The sequence below is a fragment of the Chelonoidis abingdonii genome, chromosome 6 (genome assembly GCF_003597395.2).
Source record: "Chelonoidis abingdonii isolate Lonesome George chromosome 6, CheloAbing_2.0, whole genome shotgun sequence".
Taxonomy (NCBI): Eukaryota; Metazoa; Chordata; order Testudines; family Testudinidae; genus Chelonoidis; species Chelonoidis abingdonii.
This window is the reverse complement of record NC_133774.1, coordinates 83,562,040-83,586,004: the sequence shown is the minus strand read 5'-3', so window position 1 is coordinate 83,586,004 and position 23,965 is coordinate 83,562,040. Positions and strand designations below refer to the sequence as shown.

At 37.5% G+C, this 23,965-nt stretch overlaps 1 protein-coding gene across 1 annotated transcript in view; it reads right to left on the bottom strand.

Annotated features, from left to right (window-relative positions):
• Positions 1-23,965, bottom strand: part of ADAMTS19 (ADAM metallopeptidase with thrombospondin type 1 motif 19) — a 249,934-nt gene that overhangs the window by 79,300 nt on the left and 146,669 nt on the right. The window contains exons 9-12 of the mRNA XM_032795450.2: positions 19,148-19,288; positions 17,981-18,131; positions 6,689-6,790; positions 808-938 (exon numbers count right to left, since the gene is read on the bottom strand). Of these exons, the coding sequence (XP_032651341.1) occupies positions 808-938; positions 6,689-6,790; positions 17,981-18,131; positions 19,148-19,288 (525 nt within the window). The remainder of the gene's footprint in view (positions 1-807; positions 939-6,688; positions 6,791-17,980; positions 18,132-19,147; positions 19,289-23,965) is intronic.

Sequence of the window (23,965 nt, the reverse complement as noted above, 5' to 3'; positions counted from 1 at the left end):
TAGGTCCAACTTTGCTGCTCTCACTACACTTTTGCACAGCGGAAGCTGGTGATACCAATGATGAAGACCAAGCTTCCTCTCACTCCGTTACAGTGACAATAAGCAGAGCTGTGCAAACAATCAAAAAATGTTTCTCATTAATATCTGTTTGATTTTAAAATGAATTTGTTTCAACTATGTTTGTTCCTGGTATATTTGCTATTAACAAACATTATTGGAAATGAGTTTACTGTCAGGGCTGTTCATGGAAATAACAAAATTTACATGACTACTGGAAAATATATGTGAACTTGAAAGTTTGTAAAGTTTTGTAACAGAAACCTCATGGTAAAAGATCTCTTCCCTGGTTGGATGGGCATAAACATACAAAGTGGTTTATATACGCAATCAAAAGTAAAAAACACAGCTCAGATCTCAGATATTGAGTTCTCACAATTAACTGACTGTGCACAATCTCCAGAGGAAGAATATTTTGCCAGAATTAGTCAGAAAATTAATTTGAAAAACAAATAGCTAATAAATAATATAATAATGTATCCACTATGAATTATTTTTTTAGGTCTCATGACAAGTTTGCATGAATAAATTCCTGCTGTTTCTTAGCAAGACAAACTCATATGACCCATTTTTTTGGAGGAAGGTTGAACTTCCCAAACCCTACAAATCTCCTATTTCCCATTATTCAGTATTTATGGAAAAAGAAGAATTGTATACATGTAGCACAGCTGTCTATGACCAGCTTTGACTACAGTTAAACATTACTAAGAAATTCTATAGCACAAAAAGGGAAAACAGAACTTTTTTTACCCAGTGCATTTGCGCTGTCGACTGCTGATTCCAGTGTTGCAAGTTCTGCTGCAAGTGCTCCATGTGCTCCACTCCCCCTCCAGATGTTCAGGAAAAGATGTCCTACCGGTACATTCTCCAGCCTTACACCACTATGCCAAAAGTCAACTCTCAGATGAATAAATCAAGGCACATCCAAAATAACTTGTTGCCTTCTGTTTGCGCTGGTAGCACAGCATAAGCAGGGCTTATTGAATACACTCTTAAAAATATCAAGTCAAAGAAAATACTGGGAATTTAGGGCCTCTTCCAACTCCCCTTAAAATCAATAGAGTTTTTCCACTGATGCCCATCATAATTTCACTTGGTTCTTACTGCATAAAACATGCCATTCTGAACTTCAAGATCATTTGGCTTCCCCTACCATTCAACTACTCCAAAAAAGCACTGAAGTGAGGAGGATGAAAGTTAATACAGGTGAGAGATAATCTATATCTAGCTTTATCAATATGCTTATATGAAGTTCTGGGCTTGATGTATACATTCACATGTATTTCTGCAGTTTATAATGAAAACTGATGTAATGCAGCACACAAATTTTAGGGTAAATGGCACTTTATTGATAATGGGAGGTAGGAATGCCCTACTTAGCTTTCAGAATATTTTCGGTGGAATCCTGGCCCTAGTAAAGTCAAGGGAAGTTTCAGTTGGGCCAGGATTTCACCCATTATATTTCTGTACATACACATCATTTGCCAGGAGAGGACAACTACAGTTCTGCTCTCATTTATCTACTGTGTAATACGCTGTGTAACAGTAAATCACCTGTTAGATTTAGCTTTCAATTTTAGTTTTCTAAGAGGTGTCCAGATGCCATGGGGATAAGCACATTACAAGCGTATACATATAATTTTGCAGAGTAGGTAAATGGAATACCCCTCCCACACGCACACTTAAAATACACACACATATATAATGTGCCTATCACATGGTATCTGGGCACTAATGGCAAAACTAAAATTCAAAGCAAATTTTTTCAGAAATAGGACCTCAACATTTCACTCTCCAGCAATGAACATTTTGGAACAAGTTATGTACTTGATAGGGTGCATATTATAGGATGCAGCCTTTGTGTTTATTAAATTTTGATCTTAGTATGGGTCTTCAAAACTGTATCCCTTCCACCTTATGAAGCTAAACGTTCAAACGGGCTGGGCAAAAATGAACATTTTTCACACAGCTAGTAATTTCTGTGCTACTGTCTGAATATGGCTCAGAAGTCAATTTAGGAAGCCTAAGTTACAATTCACTTTAGAAGAAATAATATGTTCTCTTGAGCTTCCTCAGACAATCACAAGGGAGTTATCTGGTTACACACATCTTTCTGCTAATTCAGAAATACAAATGAAAATCCATCCTCCAGTGCATCATGTTGATTTGTCACCTTCACTGGGGTATTTGTGGCCAGAAATCAATGACTGGATTACACTAATTGAGAAACAGTTTTTCCTTTATGACAGACATAAAACTGATAATATTCTTTACTTAATTGATTCAGAACACGATAATGTATGTGAGAAACATAGTCACATAGAAACGAGTGGTACATGAGAGGTGCAATGTAAAATAAAAGACTTGCCACAGGCTAACTTTGAAAAAAAGCAAAATCTGCATATGACAAAACATAAATAAATCCCTTCTGCAAAATGCAGTAATAGATATTGTTCAGCTATAAAAGAGGGGACAGATACAGATAACAGTTAATAACTTCTCTTTTATCATCTTTCTAGTAGTGTATGAGCAATCTGTACTAATGGTGCTCTCCATTATAAATACAGACGGCAATACTCAAACCAGTACTCTTTTACCTACTAATAAAAAGATGTATAAACTTCTTTTTAACTGTACCCACTGTAGTGTATTATTTTGCTGGATTCTATGGTTCAGATCCAAAGCTGATGTAAATCAGCATAGCTCCAAGGACTTAATGGGGATGTTATGCTAATTTATGCCATCTGAGAATCTGGCCCAGTATATTTTGTAATTGTACCAGGTACAAAATAATAAGAATACAATAACTGGGCATAATGACTACTGAATTTCAGTGGCATCAGTGACTCATCAAATATTTCTTTTCATTCTGAGTGAGTAGTGAGCTAATGCCCTAGAGAGCTGTCAATGTATACTGTGTAGTTCTGGAAAGGACATCTTTCAGATGAAACACACAAATCAAGGCCTTGACTATTCGTGGTCATGAAATATCTGTGTAATTTAACACAAATTTACTTGTTACTCCAGTGTAATTCCCAGTTGGAGGTAATCTTAAATTTCACCTTAATCTTTTTCAATTTCTGTCCTGAAGTGTTGTGCAGTGATGTTGGTGGAGTTATACCATATAGTTACAATATCCTGGAATGACTGCATTTCTGTTAGATTAGCAACTTCTATATATGCAAACTGTAAAATGCTTGGGGATGCCTCTGGTTAAAAATGCCCATGTACATATAAAAAGGCTTGCGAGAATTCAATTTTTTAATATAATTTTGACAGGTAATATTGATGTTTATTTTTAAGCAATTTTAGATATTTATCCATTTTAAATTTTCATGGTGTGCAAAATTATGGGTTATGCACTTATCTCCCAATTTTTATCTATTTAAATATTCATTGTTGCAGGAAATTACGGGGGACGGGGTGTCAGACAATAATTATTTAGTGGCAGTAGATGTTGAGATTCAAAAAATTTAAAGTTTTATAATCATTAAAACACAAATTGTCAATATTACATGTCAAAATATACAAATCAATATCCTTAAATCAAACTCTAATAACTTTTCAGGCACCATTTTTCTTACTTTCCCTATCTGTAAATTTCAGTTATTATTAATGGAAATATGTTTTCATCTGTGCATGTGTGCAGTGAAATTAACATTTACTGACATATACCAACAAAAATCTAATCCTTCCAATCTTACATATAAAGGTATATATAGTACTATAGATATATGGGGTAAAAAGGACTCTCCAGGAACAGTATCTGCACTAGGTAGAGGCCGAGGAATGCTCACAAATCCTTCACTTACAGAACAATTTAATCAGGATGAGCATGAAGCAAGACAGACTGAGTAAATGAAATTTCCATCATCTCCTAAATGAAGGAATGTTGTACAACAACACAAAACTGTCATGCTCTGAGCAAGACGGAGTAGGGCTGACTAGTTAATATGAAACTCATTTTGAACCGTGACAACGGAAAGAAGAAACTTTCCTAGTCCAGTAAGATAATTACGATGTTTCAGGGATGTCTGCTTACTTTATTCTGCTAGATGTGTCTCCCACCCCACACGGCTCCTTGTGCTAGACCTAGTCTCTCCTAGTCTCCATCTTGCCTCATTATCCCAATCCAAGTCCCTCTACCCTTAGCTCTATATCACAGTCTCTCCCCATGTCCCTCGGCTCCACATCCCAATCCTCATGCCTAGCTGTTTGTGGCAGTTTTCCCCCAACACCTCTGGCCCCTTGTCCCAGTGTCCCCACTGCCACCCTCCAAGCTTGGACCACCAGCATTCCAGTCAGGCTTCTTCTTTCTCCATGCTGCCTTGGCCCCACAGGGTAACACTGAGAGCACCAGATAGGAAGGCTCTTTTCTCTCAGTTTCACTGTCCAGTGCTATCACAGCCCCTGGCTGCTCAAAGGAGGAATTGCTGGGAATGGTCTGCTCGGCCCTTGCAGCATGCTCAGTATAGAGGAAATTTAGCTGCTAAATACTAACAAATCTCTACTGAGCACATGAGATCTGAGATTTTTTAGAGGCACATAGTCTGACCAAATTTGAGCCTATTTTCATGTGGATGTCAACAGGCACATCCCTGGTACCAGCGACCCCTCTGACAAATTGTAATTCCCTGTTTCAAAGAATAGAGGCTTATCAGTTAAATGGTTGCAAGGATTCTTTTAACAAAGACAAAACAATGCATTTTTTCCTAATTTTGTTCTGAGAACTGACTGAACCATTTTTGATGAAATTTTCCAAAAATATTTAACATGAGGTAGACACCTAGCATGGAAAATTTCAGCCTGAACAGTTAAAGGTTGACAAAAAGTTATAAGCAACAGAAAACAAGGTCTTACAATGGAAATTGTTAGGCAACATTAGTATAGCTGACCCTGCACCACTTATAATATAGCCTTAAGGCTCTCTTCTCTCAATGCATGATGGATTTATACATATATTTCTCTTTTCTCAGTAAAGAATGCTACCTTCAGCAAGAAATAGTAGTTGTTTTAAAATTTTAAATAGGCTACACAAGTCTAGGTTGCCAGTATCATTAGGGTGACACAATTTCATTATTCCAGTGGAACAAACATAAATAATGGCTTGTTCCCAATGTACACCACTGATATTATCTGAATACTTTATCTTATTCTGTTTATGGTTTTGTTTGGTTTTTAGATGATGAAAACTGTCCTTGGCTCAATGTTTTATGATTCAAAGAGTAAATTATCCCTTAGGGAGACTGCACGAGGGCTGGCAGTGTAATACCACGAGAAGAGCAAGATATATGAATGTTTCTGTGCTGTTTATTACTTTTTTCTAAAAAGAGAGTTGGCTTACACACTTGACCTCCATTTATTGTGATAGCACACATTTGGCAGAGGCCCTCCGAAGCATAAAAGCTGTTGATGGACATTTAACAGAAGTCTCACTTTAAGTGACCATTTCATTTCTTTGTTGGTGAGTTCTTTAGGAAATCTGTCACTCTTTTAGGTGCCGTGACACTTTAAAACTTCTTTGAAATAAACCTCTTCTGTAGTAATTTGTATACAGTCATTCTGTACTGTTTCTTTGCATTAGATTAATTCTAGTAAGTAGTGTTTGTGAGAGTCTGAAAATTCATATTTCTGCTTACAAATAAAGTACTGAAACAATGCAACAATGACAATCCATTTACAAAATGTATTCCAAAAAGAGAATTAGCTTTAAACAAAAATAGTGAAAACGTGAAAACATATTTTGGTTTGGTTAAATTAGAGATTTTTCACTCTTCATAGGGATAAATACCTTTTCCCCCCACACAGACAAGATGCTGATCTACACAAATAACTATTTAATTAGGAAAATGCATATGTGTATTCTCCCCAACCCAAAAATATTTACATTGTATATAGAAAAAAACTATTTTTCTGGTGCTAATCAGAATAAACAGTAACTGTAATGGACTCTTTCAAACGTCTATTAATCTCCTTTCTAAAACTGTTATATCTTCAGTACAATTATATTTTGTTTCAGGTGTACACAGTAAATAGGGGCTTATAGACGATCAAATCTGTTTATTTGAAAACCTCAGACCTCAATGCTAGAGAAAATTAAAAATTATTCACTGGTACATTTTATATTTTCCCTTTATGTTAAACTTAAATGACACTTAATTATCTATTGCCAGACAAAATAGTGTTTAGGTGTTGAGCCTGGTAATTTATGTTAAAATATTCAATAACGACCCTACAGTTATTATATAGTTTGTATAAAGACTGCAGAACTGGATAGTGTTCATATTAGATTTTTTCCTATAGTGAAATTCATTTGTATATTGTCATTGATAGATTTATATTTTGAACTGTTGTGAGAAACCCATTAAGACATGCTAAAACTATGAAGTGTATTTGCATAGACAGTGATATCCCTATTGTATACTATGGTAATGTTATATTAGTAACAGTTATTCCCAGATATATCTAGTTATATACTGTATTTCCTAAAATTTACAAATTAAAATGATTCATCTCCTATTTCAAAATAATGTGTGTGCAATTTTTCAGAAGCAATTTTTAAAATTTAATCACAATAAATTAATTGTTGCATTACTTCCATTAGTTATATTAGGAAAATCAGTGGTCATACCTTTCCAGTATCACAGTCTGTTCCATCCATTGGTGGATCCAGTTTAGTTTTGCACTCCTTCTCACCTTCCACCTTACACCATAACCCAGTGCAAATAACATGCTGAAAAACAAACATACATTGCTAAGGACAGAGGACTTAACGACTGTATATATGTAATTCATTAATTTCAGCAGACAGTTGCTGGTTTGGTGGTACTGAAGCATGTACAGAGTTAAACATCAACAAAAACTGTGGATATAGTATGCAGCAAATCCTGGATACACCCCCTTGGGCATGGACATAGTGGAACAAGTCCGCTGGAGTGGGGGACGGATGCCAGGACCCTGTGTACAGAGTCACAACCCTTGAATGTTGCCAAACTGATACAGGTAGGGCTTTGATAGGCAAGGTGGATCTACTACTATATTGATCGACTCTCTTAGAGGTAGCTGTAGATGGAGTGCTACAGCCACAGTCTGAAATAAGGACTCTGTTTCCACCCACCAGCGCACTGCTCAGCTACTTGACCTATGGGCTGGGCCCCCACAGCGCATATGGACAAAAAACAGGTAGGCACAGGAGGGCATAGTGATATACTTCTTTCTCCACAAAACTCAGAGCTTCTTAAGAATTAAGAGGGCTGATAGTTTATTCCATGATTATTTTACCACTCATTCAAGCACTGAAAGGAAAGAAAGCTAGCACTGTCATTAGAAATGAAGGTATGCTTTAGAAATCAGTGAAGTGTTAGGCTGTGAGTGTGTGTGTGTATATAACTTGTGAATTATGTTGACTAGAGGGCTTTGAGAATGAAGTATAATAGACTTTATTTAAAGGTGTAAAACTGAAAAGCTAAATGGAAATTGAAAGATTAGTGCACTGAGTCACCACTTCGAGAGCATGTGTGGGACAATCAAGTTAGTAAGCACATTTAAATAGTTTTTCCTGCTATTATAAAATTCATCTAATACTTCCTAGTTTGAATAATTTTAGAGCACCACACTACTGCAATGACAATCTCAAAGAATGATCTGTTTTGGTGGCTCTCCAACAAACCAGAATGTGGCAGGAAGTCATCACAGATGAAAATAAAAAAGAATTTTTAGGTTAAGTAAAATTTATTTTTCTACTGAATATCCTAGACAGTCTGGTCAATAGGGCATTCAGCTCAAAAATGCTTATGTCTATTTTAATTTTAGCTTTGCAGTTCACCCTTAAATCAAATATGAATTTTCTAACACAGTCAAGACTGAAGTGAGTTTTCAAAACCCAAGTGAATATTTGTAAAACTTCTGCTATTGCTCAAATAATATACAAAACATTTCTTAGACACTATTAAGCTCCCTGATGACTTCCTCAAATGATCCCTGTTCACTCCATCCCAATGGTTCCGGCTTCCTGATGTACTTCCATTCTTTCATAATCCTCTCTCCCCTGGAAACAACTCAACATTCAACTGAAGCTGGCATTCATGTAGAACAGATATCAAATAAGATGACAAGGCAAATTATAATGGTTTTTCATTGACAGATTATAGATGGAAAGAACAATTGGCCCTTCAGCCCATCCTCTAGCTTCAGGAGAAGACAGTTTTTATTTTTCCCTGAAAGTCGCGCCATGAATATTGCTGCCTATTGTAATTCCTCAATGACTCCTGAAAGCCTCTTCTTTTGTCCCTACAGAGAAATTACAAGGCTATCTTATCCTCGAGAGAGAAATCAAGTTCAGAATTGTGACTTCCTTCCCCTTCTTTCCCCCCACTTCTATTTTGTTCCAGATGGAAGCGAACAGGGCCAGCTGTGGCTGGATCACTGCTTGAAGGTTATAGCTTGTGCAATTTAATGCCTACAAAATATGGACAGTGCAGGGGCAAGAAGGATCAGGAGAGATAGTGGGATAAAAGAAACAGATCAGCACCAGGTTCTCAGAATCCAGGGTCACTAGAAGACAAGATGTGGTCTGTCTGTCTGAAATTATTTATTATTCTGCCAAAATTGAATAATAGTTTCCGGTCTTTGATATGATGCATGAAAAATGTGTTTATATATTATGGTACCTGAAAAAACCTCATTGTAAGGGAAATATCGTTTAAAAAATGTTTGTATCTGGGCCAGAGCATAGGACTACCTGCAAATGTCAATGTGTGTCTTGTATGTAAATATGTCAGTAGTAACATCTTACAAAATGAAGAGATTTATTTCAGTAGGTAAGAGAATTCTACAGAAAAAAAGGTCAGGATGACAATGAGCCAAATTCATCCCTGGAGTATTGCCAATGGACTTACACCTCGGAAGAAATTGGTCTAAAAGGCATCATATGTTTATAAATATCTCATAAAAACTGTAAAAAAAAAAAAAGTTAGAGCTAGCTGTAGCCTAAATACTTATACATCACAATGTAATTTGTTTTATGGTTTAAGGTCCAAAGAGAAAAGCTAACTTTGCATTTCTAAAACTAAGTTTTAAGCAAACTGTAAGGGAAGCATTAAAGTTAGGAACAAGCCTTCCAGGCCAATTCCTGAAGACTATGCAGATAAGGCAGCCACCAGGCCTTCTACTGTTGTAGTCCTATTCCAAATAAGAAATGAGAGAAAAGGGAATAGTAAGCTCAGTTCAACCTCGCTGAAGCAAGGATATAGGTAAACTGACAATAACAATGAAATCAAAACAAGACTTCCTATTCATAGCTCAGATAAGGGCCCTATTTGTATTTTATATCCTGGATCCACATACCTAAATGACTGCATTTGAGGAAACAGTTCTCCAAGATTTCAAGATACAAAATCCAAAGTCCTTCCCTTTTAGAGAGTATTTTATCCCTTTTAACTTTCAACTTTTACCCAAAAAACTTCAAATACATAGGCTGCAATTGACCATAAATCATAAAAGATTGACTTCCAATTATAAACGATGTATGACCAGATTTACATAGGTCTATTGGTGCCTAAATATACAGATGGGTTTCTAGTTACACCACCACCTAAGCAGCTTGTAAGTCAGTGGCAGTTAGGTGCCTATCCAGTTTTGATGCTTTTGTAAATCTCACTAGATGTCTAGATGTCTACCTGCTTCTAGGCACCTTAATACCTTTGTATATAGCCTGTGGCCCTTAACCCCCACCACCTAAACTTATCCTAGAGAGAAGATGTAACCTAAAGTCAACTATCTCCTAAGTTCACTCCATCCCTTTTCACTACATTTTGTAATAAGAGGTAAACAAATTACCAAGCACATTTACTTTAGAGAAAAAGAACACACACAAATAAGAAGTCTGATGTATTCTCACTGGGAATTAGGATATATTAAGATGACTCTGATATTTAACTCCATCTTGGAGCCTTCATCAAAGGCCCCTATGAACTGACCAACCCAAGAATACGCAGGCCTCCGGTAATGGCTAATATTGGCAGAAGACCTATAAATTGTCTCTCCTGCCCACAATGCTTCACCAAAGATGTCAGATGATCTCCTGTTATTAAAGCCACATGGATGACCTTTTTAGTTCTATGCCTGTTATCAGCTACCAAGACCAGTTTCTTATTAACCACTTCTTTAGAAATTGGCCCAGATTTTAAATCAAATAAATTCTCTCTTATTCTTACCTACTTATTAAAAGGTAGGTAGAGTATTAGTGCCTTTGGCAGCCAAACTAGAAAATCATTTAGTTTCATATATAGATTTATTTGATTTAGAAAATCAACGTTTTTTTAAAATGCACAAACTCACACAATTATGTGATGTTATTATAAACATTTTAATATATCTGAATACCGAAAAAACATCGGTTCTGAATTTAACTGACAGAAATGTTAACAGAAGTTGGTAATGTTGCATCTGCTAATGAATAGATACCTAAATTCCGTTTAAGTTACAAGAGTAGTCTCTCTAACTTCAGCTCAAGCATCTTGTAAAGGGAAATCATGCCTCACCAATCTACTAGAATTATTAGAGAGGGTCAACAAGCATGTGGCAAGGGGGATCCTATGGATATAGAGAATTTAGATTTTCAGAAAGCCTTGACAAAGTCCCTCACCAAAGGCTCTTAAGTAAGCAGTCATCGGATAAGAGAGAAGGTTCTCTCATGGATTGGTAACTGGTTAAAACAGGGGTCGGCAACCTGTGGCATGTGAGCCAATTTTTACTGGCACACTGCTGCCAGCCACTGCCGGCCTGAGTGAATGGAACCCCTGGCCAGCAGAGGACGAACGGGGCCGGCGGCCAGGACCCCAGGTGGCAGGAGCCAGTGGACGGAAACCCAGACCGGTCCCACTATCTCGCTGCTGGTCTGGGGTTCCAGCTGCCCGGCCTCTGGCCAGCCGGAGTCCACGCCTCCAGCTCTGCTCAGCCCTCCTGCCGGCCTGGAGTACCGGCAGCCAGCCCAGGTCTCTGCTCCTGGCTTGGTCCCAGCGCTCTGCAGCACTTATAAAAAATTACATTACAATTGGCTTAGAAACTTGAAAACTTAAAAACTTTGTTTGTATATTACAGTAATCGTTAAAACATGTATAATGTTCATAAATACATAGGTTTGATGAAAAAAAGTAGTTGTACTTACGTGCCTGTGCTTAATTTGTGTTTTTGATGATTTACCTTCTAAAAAAATCTCACATATAGGGGCATCTCACACCCCCAAGGGGTGCGTGCACCCCAGGTTAAGAATCACTGCACTAAACTGATAAGATCTGCATTTTTTAAATGAAGCTTTTCAAACATTTTAAAAAACTTGTTTACTTTTACATACATAGTTTAGTTATATAATATAGACTTATAGAGAGATACCTTCTAAAAATGTTAAAATGTATTACTGGCACGCGAAAACCTTAAATTAGAGTGAATAAATGAAAACTCGGCACACCACTTCCCAAAGGTTGCCTACCCCTGGGTTAAAAGATAGGAAACAAAGGATAAGAATAAATGGTCAGTTTTCAGAATGGAGAGTGGTAAATAGTGGTGTCCCCCAGGGGTCTGTTCTGGGACCAGTCCTATTCAACATATTCATAAATGATTGGAAAAAAGTGTAAACAGTGAGGTGGCAAAATCTGCGGATGACACAAAACTACTCAAGATAGTTAAGTCCCAGGCAGACTGTGAAGAACGACAAAAGGATCTCTCAAAACCAGATGACTGGGCAACAAAATGGCAGATGAAATTTAATGTTGATAAATGCAAAGTAATGCACACTGGAAAACATAATTCCAACTATACATATAAAATGATGGGGTTTAAATTAGCTGTTACTACTCAAGGAAGAGATCTTGGAGTCACTGTGGATAGTTCTCTGAAAACATTCACACAATGTGCAGTGGCAATCAAAAAAATGAACAGAATGTTGGGAATCATTAAGAAAAGGATAGATAATAAGAGAGAAAATATAATATTGCCCCTATATAAATCCATGGTATACCCACACATTGAATACTGTGTGCAAATGTGCTCGTCCCATCTCAAAAGAAAATACTGGATTTGGAAAAGGTTCAGAAAAGGGCAACAAAAATGATTAGGGGTATGGAACAGCTTCTGTATGAGGAGAGATTAATAAGACTGTGACTTTTCAGCTTGGAAAAGAGATGACTAAGGGGGGTTATGATAGAGCAGTGTTTCCCAGACTTAGGATGCTGCTTGTGTGAGGAAAGCCCCTGGCAGTCTGGGTCGGTTTGTTTACCTGCCCAGTCCGGACGTTCCGCTGATCAAGGCTCCCACTGGCCACGGCTCGCTGCTCCAGGCCAATGGGGGCTGCTGGAAGCAGTGCGGACTGAACCGCTCCTTCCAGCAACTCCCATTGGCCTGGAGCAGCGAACAGCCGCCAGTGAGAGCCGCGATCGGCAGAACCTGCGGATGGGGCAGGTAAAGAAACTGGCCCGGCCCACCAGGGGCTCTCCCTACACAAGCAGTGTCCGAAGTTTGGGAAACACTGTGATAGAGGCATATACAATCATGTCTGGTGTGAAGAAAGTAAATAAGAAAGTGTAGTTTACTCCTTCGCATAACACAAGAATTAGGGGCCACCAAATGAAATTAATAGGCAGCAGGTTTAAAACAAACAAAAGGAAGTATTTTTTCACACAACGCAAAGTCAATCTGTGGAATTCCTTGCCAGAGGATGTTGTGAAGGCCAAGACTCACAGGTTCAAAAAAGAGCTAGATAAGTTCATGGAGGCTAGGTCCATCAATGGCTATTGTCCAGGATGGGTAGGGATGGTGTCCCTAGCCTCTGTGTGCCAGAAATTGAGAACGGGCAATAGAGGATGGATCACCTGATGATTCTCTGTTTTGTTCATTCCCTCTGTGGCAACTGGCATTGGCCACTGTCGGAAGACAGGATACTTGGCTCGATGGACCTTTGATCTGACCCAGTATGGCCGTTCTTATTTTCTTAGACCACCACCCCTCCAGACAAACTTACAAGCAGTGGGTAGTAATGAGCTGGGTTGAGTTTGCTGGGTTTTCCCCTTGAAGAATACTAGGGGTTCCCTGGCCCATCTGAACCAATTGTAACTTATTTAGTGTCAGGTTGCATCACTGATTACTAGTCTGGATCTAACTGGCTGGGAGGGAGCTTTACCCTCCCCTTTCCATTTTTTAAGGCTGAGTTTTGGGAGAATCAAAACACTATTCAGGCTCCCTTCCTACTTGCAGCAGGATTTCCCCTCCCACCTATGTAAGGGGGCAGAAAGAGCCTAGGAGAAGCAGTCAGTCCTTTCCTTGGAACGTTGTGTGTGTGTTAATGACCAAATTGGATGTTGTTGTTACGGGGACTAACCATTGCATTTTCTTTTCTGTTTGGGCCATGCCAGAATCTCATATTTCAGTAAGTCATGTTGCAACTTTGGGGTCCTATGGAGTCTTTACAATGGCATGAATTTATCTGTTTGGGCAGGGATGGGCATGTAGCTCCCAAATTTTGAATCTTTGTTGTTGGGACTGAGAGACTCACCCACAAAACCTTTGTGGGGTCTGACTCAGTGATGATTCTAACCCCCTTGACAGGGAGAAGTGTGGGCCTGGGTGAGCTGGATAGTTTATCAGATGGGATAGCTGTCTGACCTTGGGATCTATCAGTTAGGACAAAGGGTGGCTTAGCATGATCTGCCTGAAAGGATACAGGCACCTTCTCCTTCAAGGATTATATCACCTTCCCACTCCCTTTCATTTATGTAATTTATGTTTATTTAACAAAACTACACCCTCCTATAGCAAAATTATTCATAGTTTGTGAAATGTCTTTTTGGAGGATCCACTGAATCCACCTGCACTGATAGGATGAGTAGGACACAGATTTCAACTACTTTTGGTAGGACACCAATTTATGTACTTGGCTCTTGAAAAGGCCTAGAAAACTGACCTTTCCATTACATTAAAACCTATCCATTTGAATTCTTTTTTGGTGTCTGGTCTTATTTTACCTGAGTTAACACAAAGGTCATTTTTTATTGTTCATCAAACAATCTTGATGCTGCATAAGTTACATCATGCTAATCTCGGAATCTAAAGAAAACTATAAGTATATAAGAATATACTTGCATACTTATGTGCACCAGCTATGACTGCAGATTATTATTTATTAATCAGTGAAGCCCGTGCTGTATATCAGACTAGAACACAAAGAGAAACAACAACTTCTGAGATTGAGAGGAAACATAATTTAGGCTCTTTTCAAATGGTGACAATGATGATGTAATATTGACTCGGGTTACACAGAGGACTAATAGCACAGAGAAGATGAGAGATGTAACAGAGAATCTGTGGATACACACACGAGATATTGTGTGTGAGATATTTGATATACAAGCCCAAGAGCCACATAAAATACACACTACAACAAAAAAAGCAAACTGATTTTTTTAAACTGATCTAAATTCTGTTAATATCTTCTGGAAGAATGCATCTAACCTAAAGTCTATAGCATGGTTACACATAGTCTGTTCAATCCCTAATGAATTAGGTCTGACATTGAAAAAGTGTAAATATTGTGCTTGTTTTAGAATATTTAGTATCCTCATGAGATACTTTGTATGTGCTTCAAAAGCTATTTAACTACTTCAGATGGTTTAGTAGCTGCACTGGAAATAATTAGCTATGTTTATTTAATTCCCTGCTGTATTTCATGATTTCCCAGCATCATTATACATTTCATTAATAACTTACAAATTATCTTTAATGTACTTTTGGTATCTAAACTGTGCATTTTTAGCTATTTTTACATTTGTTTTTGCATACAATAAATATAAAGTATTCAGCACAAATATGCAGAATGAAAACTCTTAAACAACAATATGCTTTAGACTCTCTCAGGTGACAGAGTTCCTTTGGTTAAATAAATCCTGATATTTCCTGCTGACATTTGATTTAACGTATGTTAGTTGAAAGAACAATCAAGATTAAAGTTTTACACTGGAGAGTTTGTGTGTCACAGTCAGTTTTCAGAATGGAGAGAGGTAAATAGTGGTGTCCCCCAGGGGTCTGTTCTGGGACCATCTTTCCTAACCCTTCAGGTTATATGCTCTACTCTGCACAAAAGTGATAGGTTTACTCATATTTACAGTTGTACTTTTATCACTGAAGTAATGCAGTCAGAATTTTTTAAAACAAAACTACAAGACTTTTCTGACATTTTAGGATTTTTACATGTGTGGGGGCAAATCATAAGAAACAGCTGAACGCTTTCACTAGGAACTTTAAGTGCTGCCAGTTAAACGATCATTGCAAGGGAGGCTAATAGAAAGCTGGAGCTCAGCAACAACACTGTAGTGAAACACAAACCAGAGCACTGAACCTTGGGTCAGAACTTCACTCTTCTAGGGGTAAAACTTTCTCTTTTCCCCATCTTGGACAGTTAAGTTATGATTACAAAGTTTAGCTCTAACACAGTATGTTCCCTCTCCTGTACATGGTTATCACAGTACAAGATAAATTAAAATTATTGGACTAACAATAGGAAATAAGATTTATCTGAGGATATAAAATAATATTGGTGACACTTGATTTTTATAAACTATACATTAATTTACTATTTATATAATGCAATAGTACACATCAATGTACAACAAAAAAGCTATGCCAAACTCAACAGAGATTTCCCCTTCCAAAAGGACTTATGAGGCATCTATTCTAACAGCAAAACCTTGTATATTACAAAATGAACAACATTAACAAATGCAGAAACAGTGTGGCAGGCGTCTCTGTGACTGGAACATTTCAAAGAACAGTTGGCTTTTCTGGAGGTTTTTGAAGGAAAAAAGAGTGAGGGATATTTGTGTATGTCAAGTGGAATGCCATTCCAGTCATATGAACAGCTGGGAAGAAGGATAAAAGTTGGGACTATGCAAGAAAGACAAAAACAGCAGCTAAGAGCCATGCTTGTGCAGAGTAGAGATAGTGGGAACAGTAGTGGTGGCGATAAGGACAGATATGTAGACAGGAATATAATATTTCCATAACTTTTGCTCTTTTCATCATGATCTTTCCCTTGGACTTTCTTAAAAGTTGCCATGCTATACAACCACTCTATTCATTCTCTATAAAGCTCACAGCTGTGTTATGACAAGAATTGCTTTAGTGAAGTTGACTAGATAGCATTCACATCCTGGACTTTAATCTTCAAGGCCAATATTTTGCAGTTCTAAAATTGTACTCAATTATCAGGTTCTACTCATGAACCATTATCTTACTTTCTGTTATTCAAAAGAATGGTAGGAACTAATTGATTCTTACTTGAAGCACAGTGGGCATAAAAGCAAACTTGGCAGTTTTACAAGATAATCACAGTGACAGTATAAATCTTACACTGAAAGATACACAGACACTTTGTTCTTGAAAGGCTTTAGGCTACTCTTCTCAGACTACATAAATTACAGCCTTCATCTTAAAACATGTTCACAGGGTTAAAAAAAATCTTCAACATAAAGATTAGGCACCATTCAAGGAACAGGAATTTGGGCCAACTTAGTAGCTCCCAGAGATAACTCTGCAGGGTAGATGTTGTTAGTACTCTGCTGTGGCAGGTATTGTAGGAAAGCGAGACCACGTGAAGGGAAGTACATGGAATCTCTCCCTTGTCTCCTAGGATTATCAGAGAGATTGTGTACTGGAACCTTGGCAATGAGGGAGATGTGATTGGTATATCTAATATTACCATATAATGTGATTACAGATAGTCTTACAAGTTCTGCTTAATCAAATGTATGGGCAGTCAGATCTTAGAAGAAATGCATTGTTAGAAACGCATATCACTAGTAACATTTATTCCCCGCCTGACAGAATAAATTTCTTGGGCGTATAGTTGTTTAACTTGACTATATACTTTCACAGATAAAAAACCCTAGAACAGATGGAACATGGGGCATTCAAAACTAAATATCAGAAATTAACAGAGGACAAGTCCAGGAGGGTAAGACTGTCAAGAAGACAGTCAAATTAGCATCAGGATAATAAACTTGACTTAATTGTTGGTGTTCCTGAAAGTAGCAAGGAACACTAAAGAAGCACTAAAGACAGTCTGAGACACAGCTTGGAAAAGCATCTTGGGGAGCATATGCAACTTGCAGGTGATTAATTGCTCATCTAATTTCACCTGGTTTCATTAGGATAACATTCCTGATTTATTTACCCACAGTAAAGGGACAGGGAAATTAGGAGGGTACAAAGGTATCATGCAACTGCACATACATTTGACAGTCTGGCCCATAAATTGTAGTTTAATGAGAGGTAATGAGAGTTTTTGTACTGGCTGCAGAAAGAAGGGGAAAAGAAAAAATTTCCTTCCCAGACCCCTTGGAAAGGAGCAACTACAGTGAGGCCCACAGTGGATCATGACAAAATCTGGTATTTTAACTGCTTTCATGGATGGGAGGGTGGGTGCTGCTCCACCTTTTCCTGCACCAGCATGGACATAAGTAGTCTCCCTTCTCTTCTGGCCACCTAGGGGGGAAAGAGATGGGGCAGCATCCTTACACTGATCTGGTATGAAGCTGCAAGTAACACTCTGGCTTCCTAGCCCTTAAAGGGGAAATACACCTTTTCCAAGAAGCCAGAAATGGCCCCATCACTTAATGTGAGGTGAGGTCATTTACTTCAGAGGGTCCATGACTTCACTGGATGTATTTTTCTATTTTTATACTGAAATTAGCATGCTAATGGTGCACATTAAAGCACCAATCCAACACCACTATAACAGGGCCGAAGCAATAAACAAAACATGCCCATCTTGACTTTCACATGCAAAGCATAAAACCGGTTACAAATCAGTAATTCTCTCTTTCATGCTGTCACTGAAAAAATAACTCTCTTTTCTAAAGTAAACAACAATCTTTACCTGCATTTCTTGACAAAACGAAGCCATAGGTCCAAAGAGAATCTGACACTGTTCATCTGCAGTGTATGTCATTCCTGGCAGTTTGGAGGGAATAATCACAGAATTGAGGCTTTGGGGACTTGTCTGTAGCAAACAGTTACTGGCCTTTGACCTGCCAATATGCAGAAATTCATAAAATGTTGAATAATATTAATAAAGGTTGGTTATTTTGTTGACATAGAACATATGCAATTGCTATAAAAAAGGATTAACAGATCTTAAGCAGTATTTTGCTGACATTTAGACCTGTTAATTTAACAAAGTTCTTTCTTTTGCTGTGGTATATTTACAGAAAGGCAAAACAGATTACAAGCAGCTATAAGGATTTCAGAAAAATACTTGGAAAACATTTTAGTGTAAGTATTACATAATTTAATTGGTTAAAATTATACGGGTTTTTAATAAATATTTAGAGAACTTACTTTTTTCACCCTGATTTTAAATGTCAGTGTTTTCCAAGTACCAGGATATCAGTTAGCACTCAGTTTTCACCCAAAATTAAAGAAAAAGGGAGATGAAAATATATGGACCTCCATTGGACTTGAGTTCTAAATGGACACATTTACAGATTGTCCTTGAATCTCTATCATTCCAGTGCCAGCTCCAATACAGACCTTCTAAGGACTGCTCAGTTGTAAGCAGTAAATTGTTAGTAGGCATATCTATCAATTCAAGAGAGCTATTCTTGAGGGTTATTCCTTATACAATGCATGGGCACAAGGTAAGTGTCCTATTTTGGTATGATTCCATGTATCTTATTCTCAATTAGAGAACTCATAAAATATTTCTATTAAAATAATATTATTTCCCCATGTTATTTGTTATTGAATGACAACATAGGACATGATGTAATCTGTAATATATGTGCAAAATAGAGATCAATACAGATGTCATTTTAAACACCCAATCTTCCTCGTGCATATTTTTGCCCCATATCTTTGTTAATGTATTTTCTTTTGTTGATAAGGTGGCTTTTTGATGGATAATATGCAGTTGTTATTAACAGTATTTCCTTTTTAACCTCATACAGAAGCTGGCAGAGAGTATTAAGTATTTGGCGTATCTGAAACTTAGATCAATTAAAGTCAAAGAATTACTTTAAGCACTGCTATTTCTTGACTGAATTACCTGAGGAATCTTTCTAGATCTTCCCTGCTGCAAGGAGACCATGAAACATCACCAAGATTCTGTCCTTTAATCCATTCTCCAGACATGATATGGAGACCGTCTGCACAGGAAGGGTGGTCATTGTCATGATTTATTCCCATGCTGAATTTTGAAAATATTAAAAAATAAAAAACATATTTTAAGAAAACAGAATAATAAATGGATTCCAAAATGGTTAAGAACATAAGAATGGCCATACTGGGTCAAACCAAGGGTCTATCTAGCTCAGTATTTTTTCTCTCAACATTGGCCAATGCCAGGTGCTTCAGAGGGAATGAACAGAACAGGCAATCACTGAATGATCCATCCTCTGACATTTACTCCCAGTTTCTGGCAGTCAGGCTAGAGACACCCAGAGCATGAGGTTGCATCCCAGACCATCGTGGCTAATAGCCATTGATGGACCTATCCTCCATAAACTTACCTAATTCCATTTTGAACCCATTTATACTTTTGGCCTCCACAACAAACTGCATTTCTCCCACTAATGAATGAGAAGACCATCATGAGCTCACATAACAAAGCCAGTGAATCACAGTGTAATTCTGCACTGAACTTGTTTTCATTACACATTGGTTTGTTTATTGTTGACTACTTGCATTTATCTAACTAATAAGTGAGATTTATTGTTAAAATATTCTGAGCAGAAGTTTAATATTTACTTGCAATTTCAAAAATTCACAGAGTTTTGGTTGCAGTACCTTTTATTTCAAATAATAGCAATGGAATGACTCAAGGGAACTATATTCAAAGGACGAAGTATCCACACCACTTTGAATTTGCTCAGTTGTTGCTTTTGAAGATTCACTATTACTTGAAAAAAACCTATTTTATTGTAGGCAATATTCAGGTGGGTTTTTTAAGTGAAAAAAGGCACTTTAAAACCTTCAAAAGTAGCTATGTGGATACACACGGATCTGCTATGTGAAAAGTAAATAAAACAGTTTCAGCTGCTTTTAACTTTAAAAGTCACTATAAGGATACTCTTCAGAGTAAGGTATACAAAATGGCTGCTGGGCTTTTGTAGCTTCTTCAGGATTTGATAGCTCTGTAGTTTGTACTATAGCAAAGCAAAATATTGTAGGTGATACCACTACATAAGCACTACTCCCTATGTGCTGGCTCCTTATACTCATCAGGTATATGCACTTAAGTTGGCTATCTTGGTCATTTCTCACGAATGGTCCTTGCTTTCAGCCAAATAAACGCATCAATGCAATTTTTCCTGCATGAAAAGTCAGTTACCTCTAGACCAGTACTAAGTGCTAATATCACATACCTCTCTATATCTCACCATCCTTTGTTTACTTTCGCATTAAAATGTAAACAACAAAAAACAAAAACATTGCACAACCCTGCCAACTTTCCCTCCTGGCCAAACTGTGCCCCACATAAAGCTGTTCAGTCAAATATCAGCAAAGCTAGGTCAAGTTTTATATGAGGTACACCAGCTCCTGTTACATTCTGCTTATTAATGAAAGGAATTTAATTCCCCAATAAGACACTGTTTTGTAGGACTCTGTTGTGCCTGCCAGGCTGCTCAACAGAAGTGTTGCTGCTGCTGCTAGCTTGGAGCCTCTACTGGAATGTGCACAGTACACAGTGTGGGATGCTGAGGCAGCTGTCTGTGCATGAATCTTCAGGGAGAATTTTGTGAATGGAGTATAGAATTGGGGTGAAGATACATTTATTTCATGCTCTTTTTAATTTCTCGCTTTTTCTGAGCTGGATAGTGCATCACTACACTAGCGCTTCTGCACTTAACCTCCACGGATGTGAACCCTGGCTAGTTAAATCTCTTGATTGACTGAACTCTTTCTTGTCCCCACACACCCAGTGCCACATTTTCCCATTTATCAAAAACTTTGATAAATTCTGAAAGTTAGAGATGTCCTCCATAATCTCTGGGTAAACCTTCCTTCTGTCTGAACAATGGAAGGTAAGTTGATTGGACGACTGGAGCCGTCACAAAACAAAACAAAAAAAGCTATACTGCAGCAAATGTCTGTAGAAAGGTACAACAATCACACAAAGGAGTTGCCCATATGCATATTCAATAACACGACTATAGAGCTTAAAGGTATATTCTGTGGAAAAGAAACTCCACAGCAGAAAATGCCATAGAGAATAAAGCGAATCTGTTAGAGTCAAGCCATGAAAGACAAATTTGTCTTGGAAAGTGACCAAATTGAGAGGCCTCAAGGTTCTCTGTGTCACCATGACCCAGGTAATATTCTTCAAAAGACCACACAGAATGTTGTGACATGCTAAGATTTCAGTACTCTGAGAAGAAATAAGAAAATAGGAAGATCCTAATACAAACACTAAATAGTACATATTATATTGCTAGACAAGAACTTGTACCACAAAGCCCTTATATTGAACAAGCTGAAAATATGCCTTTAAGTGGACAGGTTAGCAGCAACTTTATTCGGCTGCTTTGTTTTCAGGCAGAATATGATCATGGTATTTCCAAGTAGATGAAAAAGAACCAAGACAAATTCAAAATCCAATTATTCAAAACAAGATAATAGAAATCATGGTTCTTAAAATCATGAGGGATATTTCTGAGAAAATTTCTGGACAGTAGTATACAAATATGGTAGATGAAACAGACTTCAAAAAAGAGCGTGTAGTTTTGTATCTGTAACTGTCACAGACAATGTTATGATGATTCCATCAGCATGGCAGGCTTAGTATCAGTTGTAACAAGCAGATTACAACAGGTGGAACCACAAGCACCTGGTTCATTGCTATGGACATGCTTTGAATTTGCAATGCCAGGATGCTCTTAAGAATAATGCTATCCTAAGAGATACTCTTGAAATTTTTTAAATTAATTTTATGATTTTGTAAACAAGTCACGCAGATGAGGCATCTCTGGCCTCTGTTCAACAAGATGGACTCTCTGAAGCCAATGCTTCTGCACAGTTTCTGAGAACAACCTTTCATTGTGTGCAACTTGAGAGGCGCCAAAGAATGCAAAGCAAGATCCTGAAAGTAGAGCTCAAATTTGTAACATGGCTGTTCAAAATGAAAAAAAATATTTATTTCCTCGTTGGTAATAAATTAAGTAAAAATTTCCTAAACATGGTAAACATTCTGTCCAAAACTCTGCAAAGGTTGTACACATCAGCCACAGAAGGCCAATCTCATATGAAAATAACACAATCTACTTCAATCCATCCAATCAGATGAAAAACTAGAACTTATTCTGGGAGCAAATCCATGAAAAAAGTTTAGTATTGATAGTCAGAATACCTGAACTTTTAAGGAAGAGAAAAGTTCCCTAGAAAAAGCAAACAGGGACAGGAGAAGCCAGGTACCTAAATTCAATAAAGGAATTTTATAAGTACATCTACTTCTAAGTAATTGATTTTACAATGACCAGTATTTAATTAAGGTGTGAACAGAAAGGCTACAAAAATATGTAAAATCTTGAAACTCTCACAGCAACTCCAAATGTAACAGAAACGTTCAAGACATGCTTGCTGTGTATGATTCTGATTGCAATCATGAATGACTGATTAGTCAGCTTCATCTGCTGTAAGCCATCTGTCAGCTTACAGAAAGATAGCTGAAATCAGTTCTCTCAGCCAAGCCGAATGCCAACTGTTTTCCAAAGTAGTAGAATTGTTGAAAATGATTTTAGTGGTACTGGCAACCAATGCTGTAAGTGAGCATTGTTTCAGTGCTCTACAATGTATTAAAATATGGCTTTGAGCCACAATGAGACAATGCCAGCTCAACTGGCATATGTTTTTACATGTACAAAAGGACAAAACTGATGACTTACAGCTTACAGATGTTGCAGAAGAATTCATGTAAAGAAACCCAGGATGAAGATTATTGTTTGGAACTTCTTCAGATTTGTAAGTCATTCTTTTTACTCATGTTTTAAAAAGTAAATGCTTTGATAAGTGGTTTTGTACCATGACTAAATTTCTCCATATTTAAATAAACTGGGATAAATGAGCTTCTATTCTGAACTGTTTCCTTTGTTTATTAATACAATCCCTACTTTGGGGCGGAGGGGGGGCATTACAGCCTCCCTCACAAACACGCAAATTGTCTCTGCCCATGACAGAGGATCTGTTTGAGCTGCAGGAGCTACTCCAGCTCAAGAGTGATTGTCTCTCTCCTGCACTGCAACTCATTGGCTAGAATCCAAAGTACTCAAAGGCTGTACTTCACCTCCTGCTGATAAGACCACTTCCCTTTCCATCTGTTGGAGAGCTTTTTTAAAGCTTTCTTGACATTTCAGGGCCATATTTAATTTAAAACTTCCTCAAGAGAGAGTCCATCTACATTCTAATTGTCAGGTGAGGAGATTCCATTTGTACAAATACTACTGTTTAGCCAAATCTTAAATAACAAACATTGAAAAAATGTACTAAGTTCAGATTCAGATAACTTTGAAAATTCTAGTTTTTATTCTTTTACTCATCTACTGCATGTAGTATTGTATTAGAGTATCCATTAAAGATATTCAGTTCAAATATTGGAACAAATCAGATATACTCCAAATTTGGGCAGGTGATATTAAAATAAAAGATAAACAAGGGAAATGGACAATTTAAAAATACCACAGAAATACTACCTGAAACAAAATTTTGTCCCTTTATTCTTCTTAGCACATATATCAGAAGGAATCTCCTGGTATGATTTCCCATATGTAGCAATTATGATAGGAGAAACCACATAGCTGTACACTGTGGGGAGACTAAGGGACAGACAACAGAAGGTCTAAACCTGCCTCACCTGTTTGCTGACTGTCCA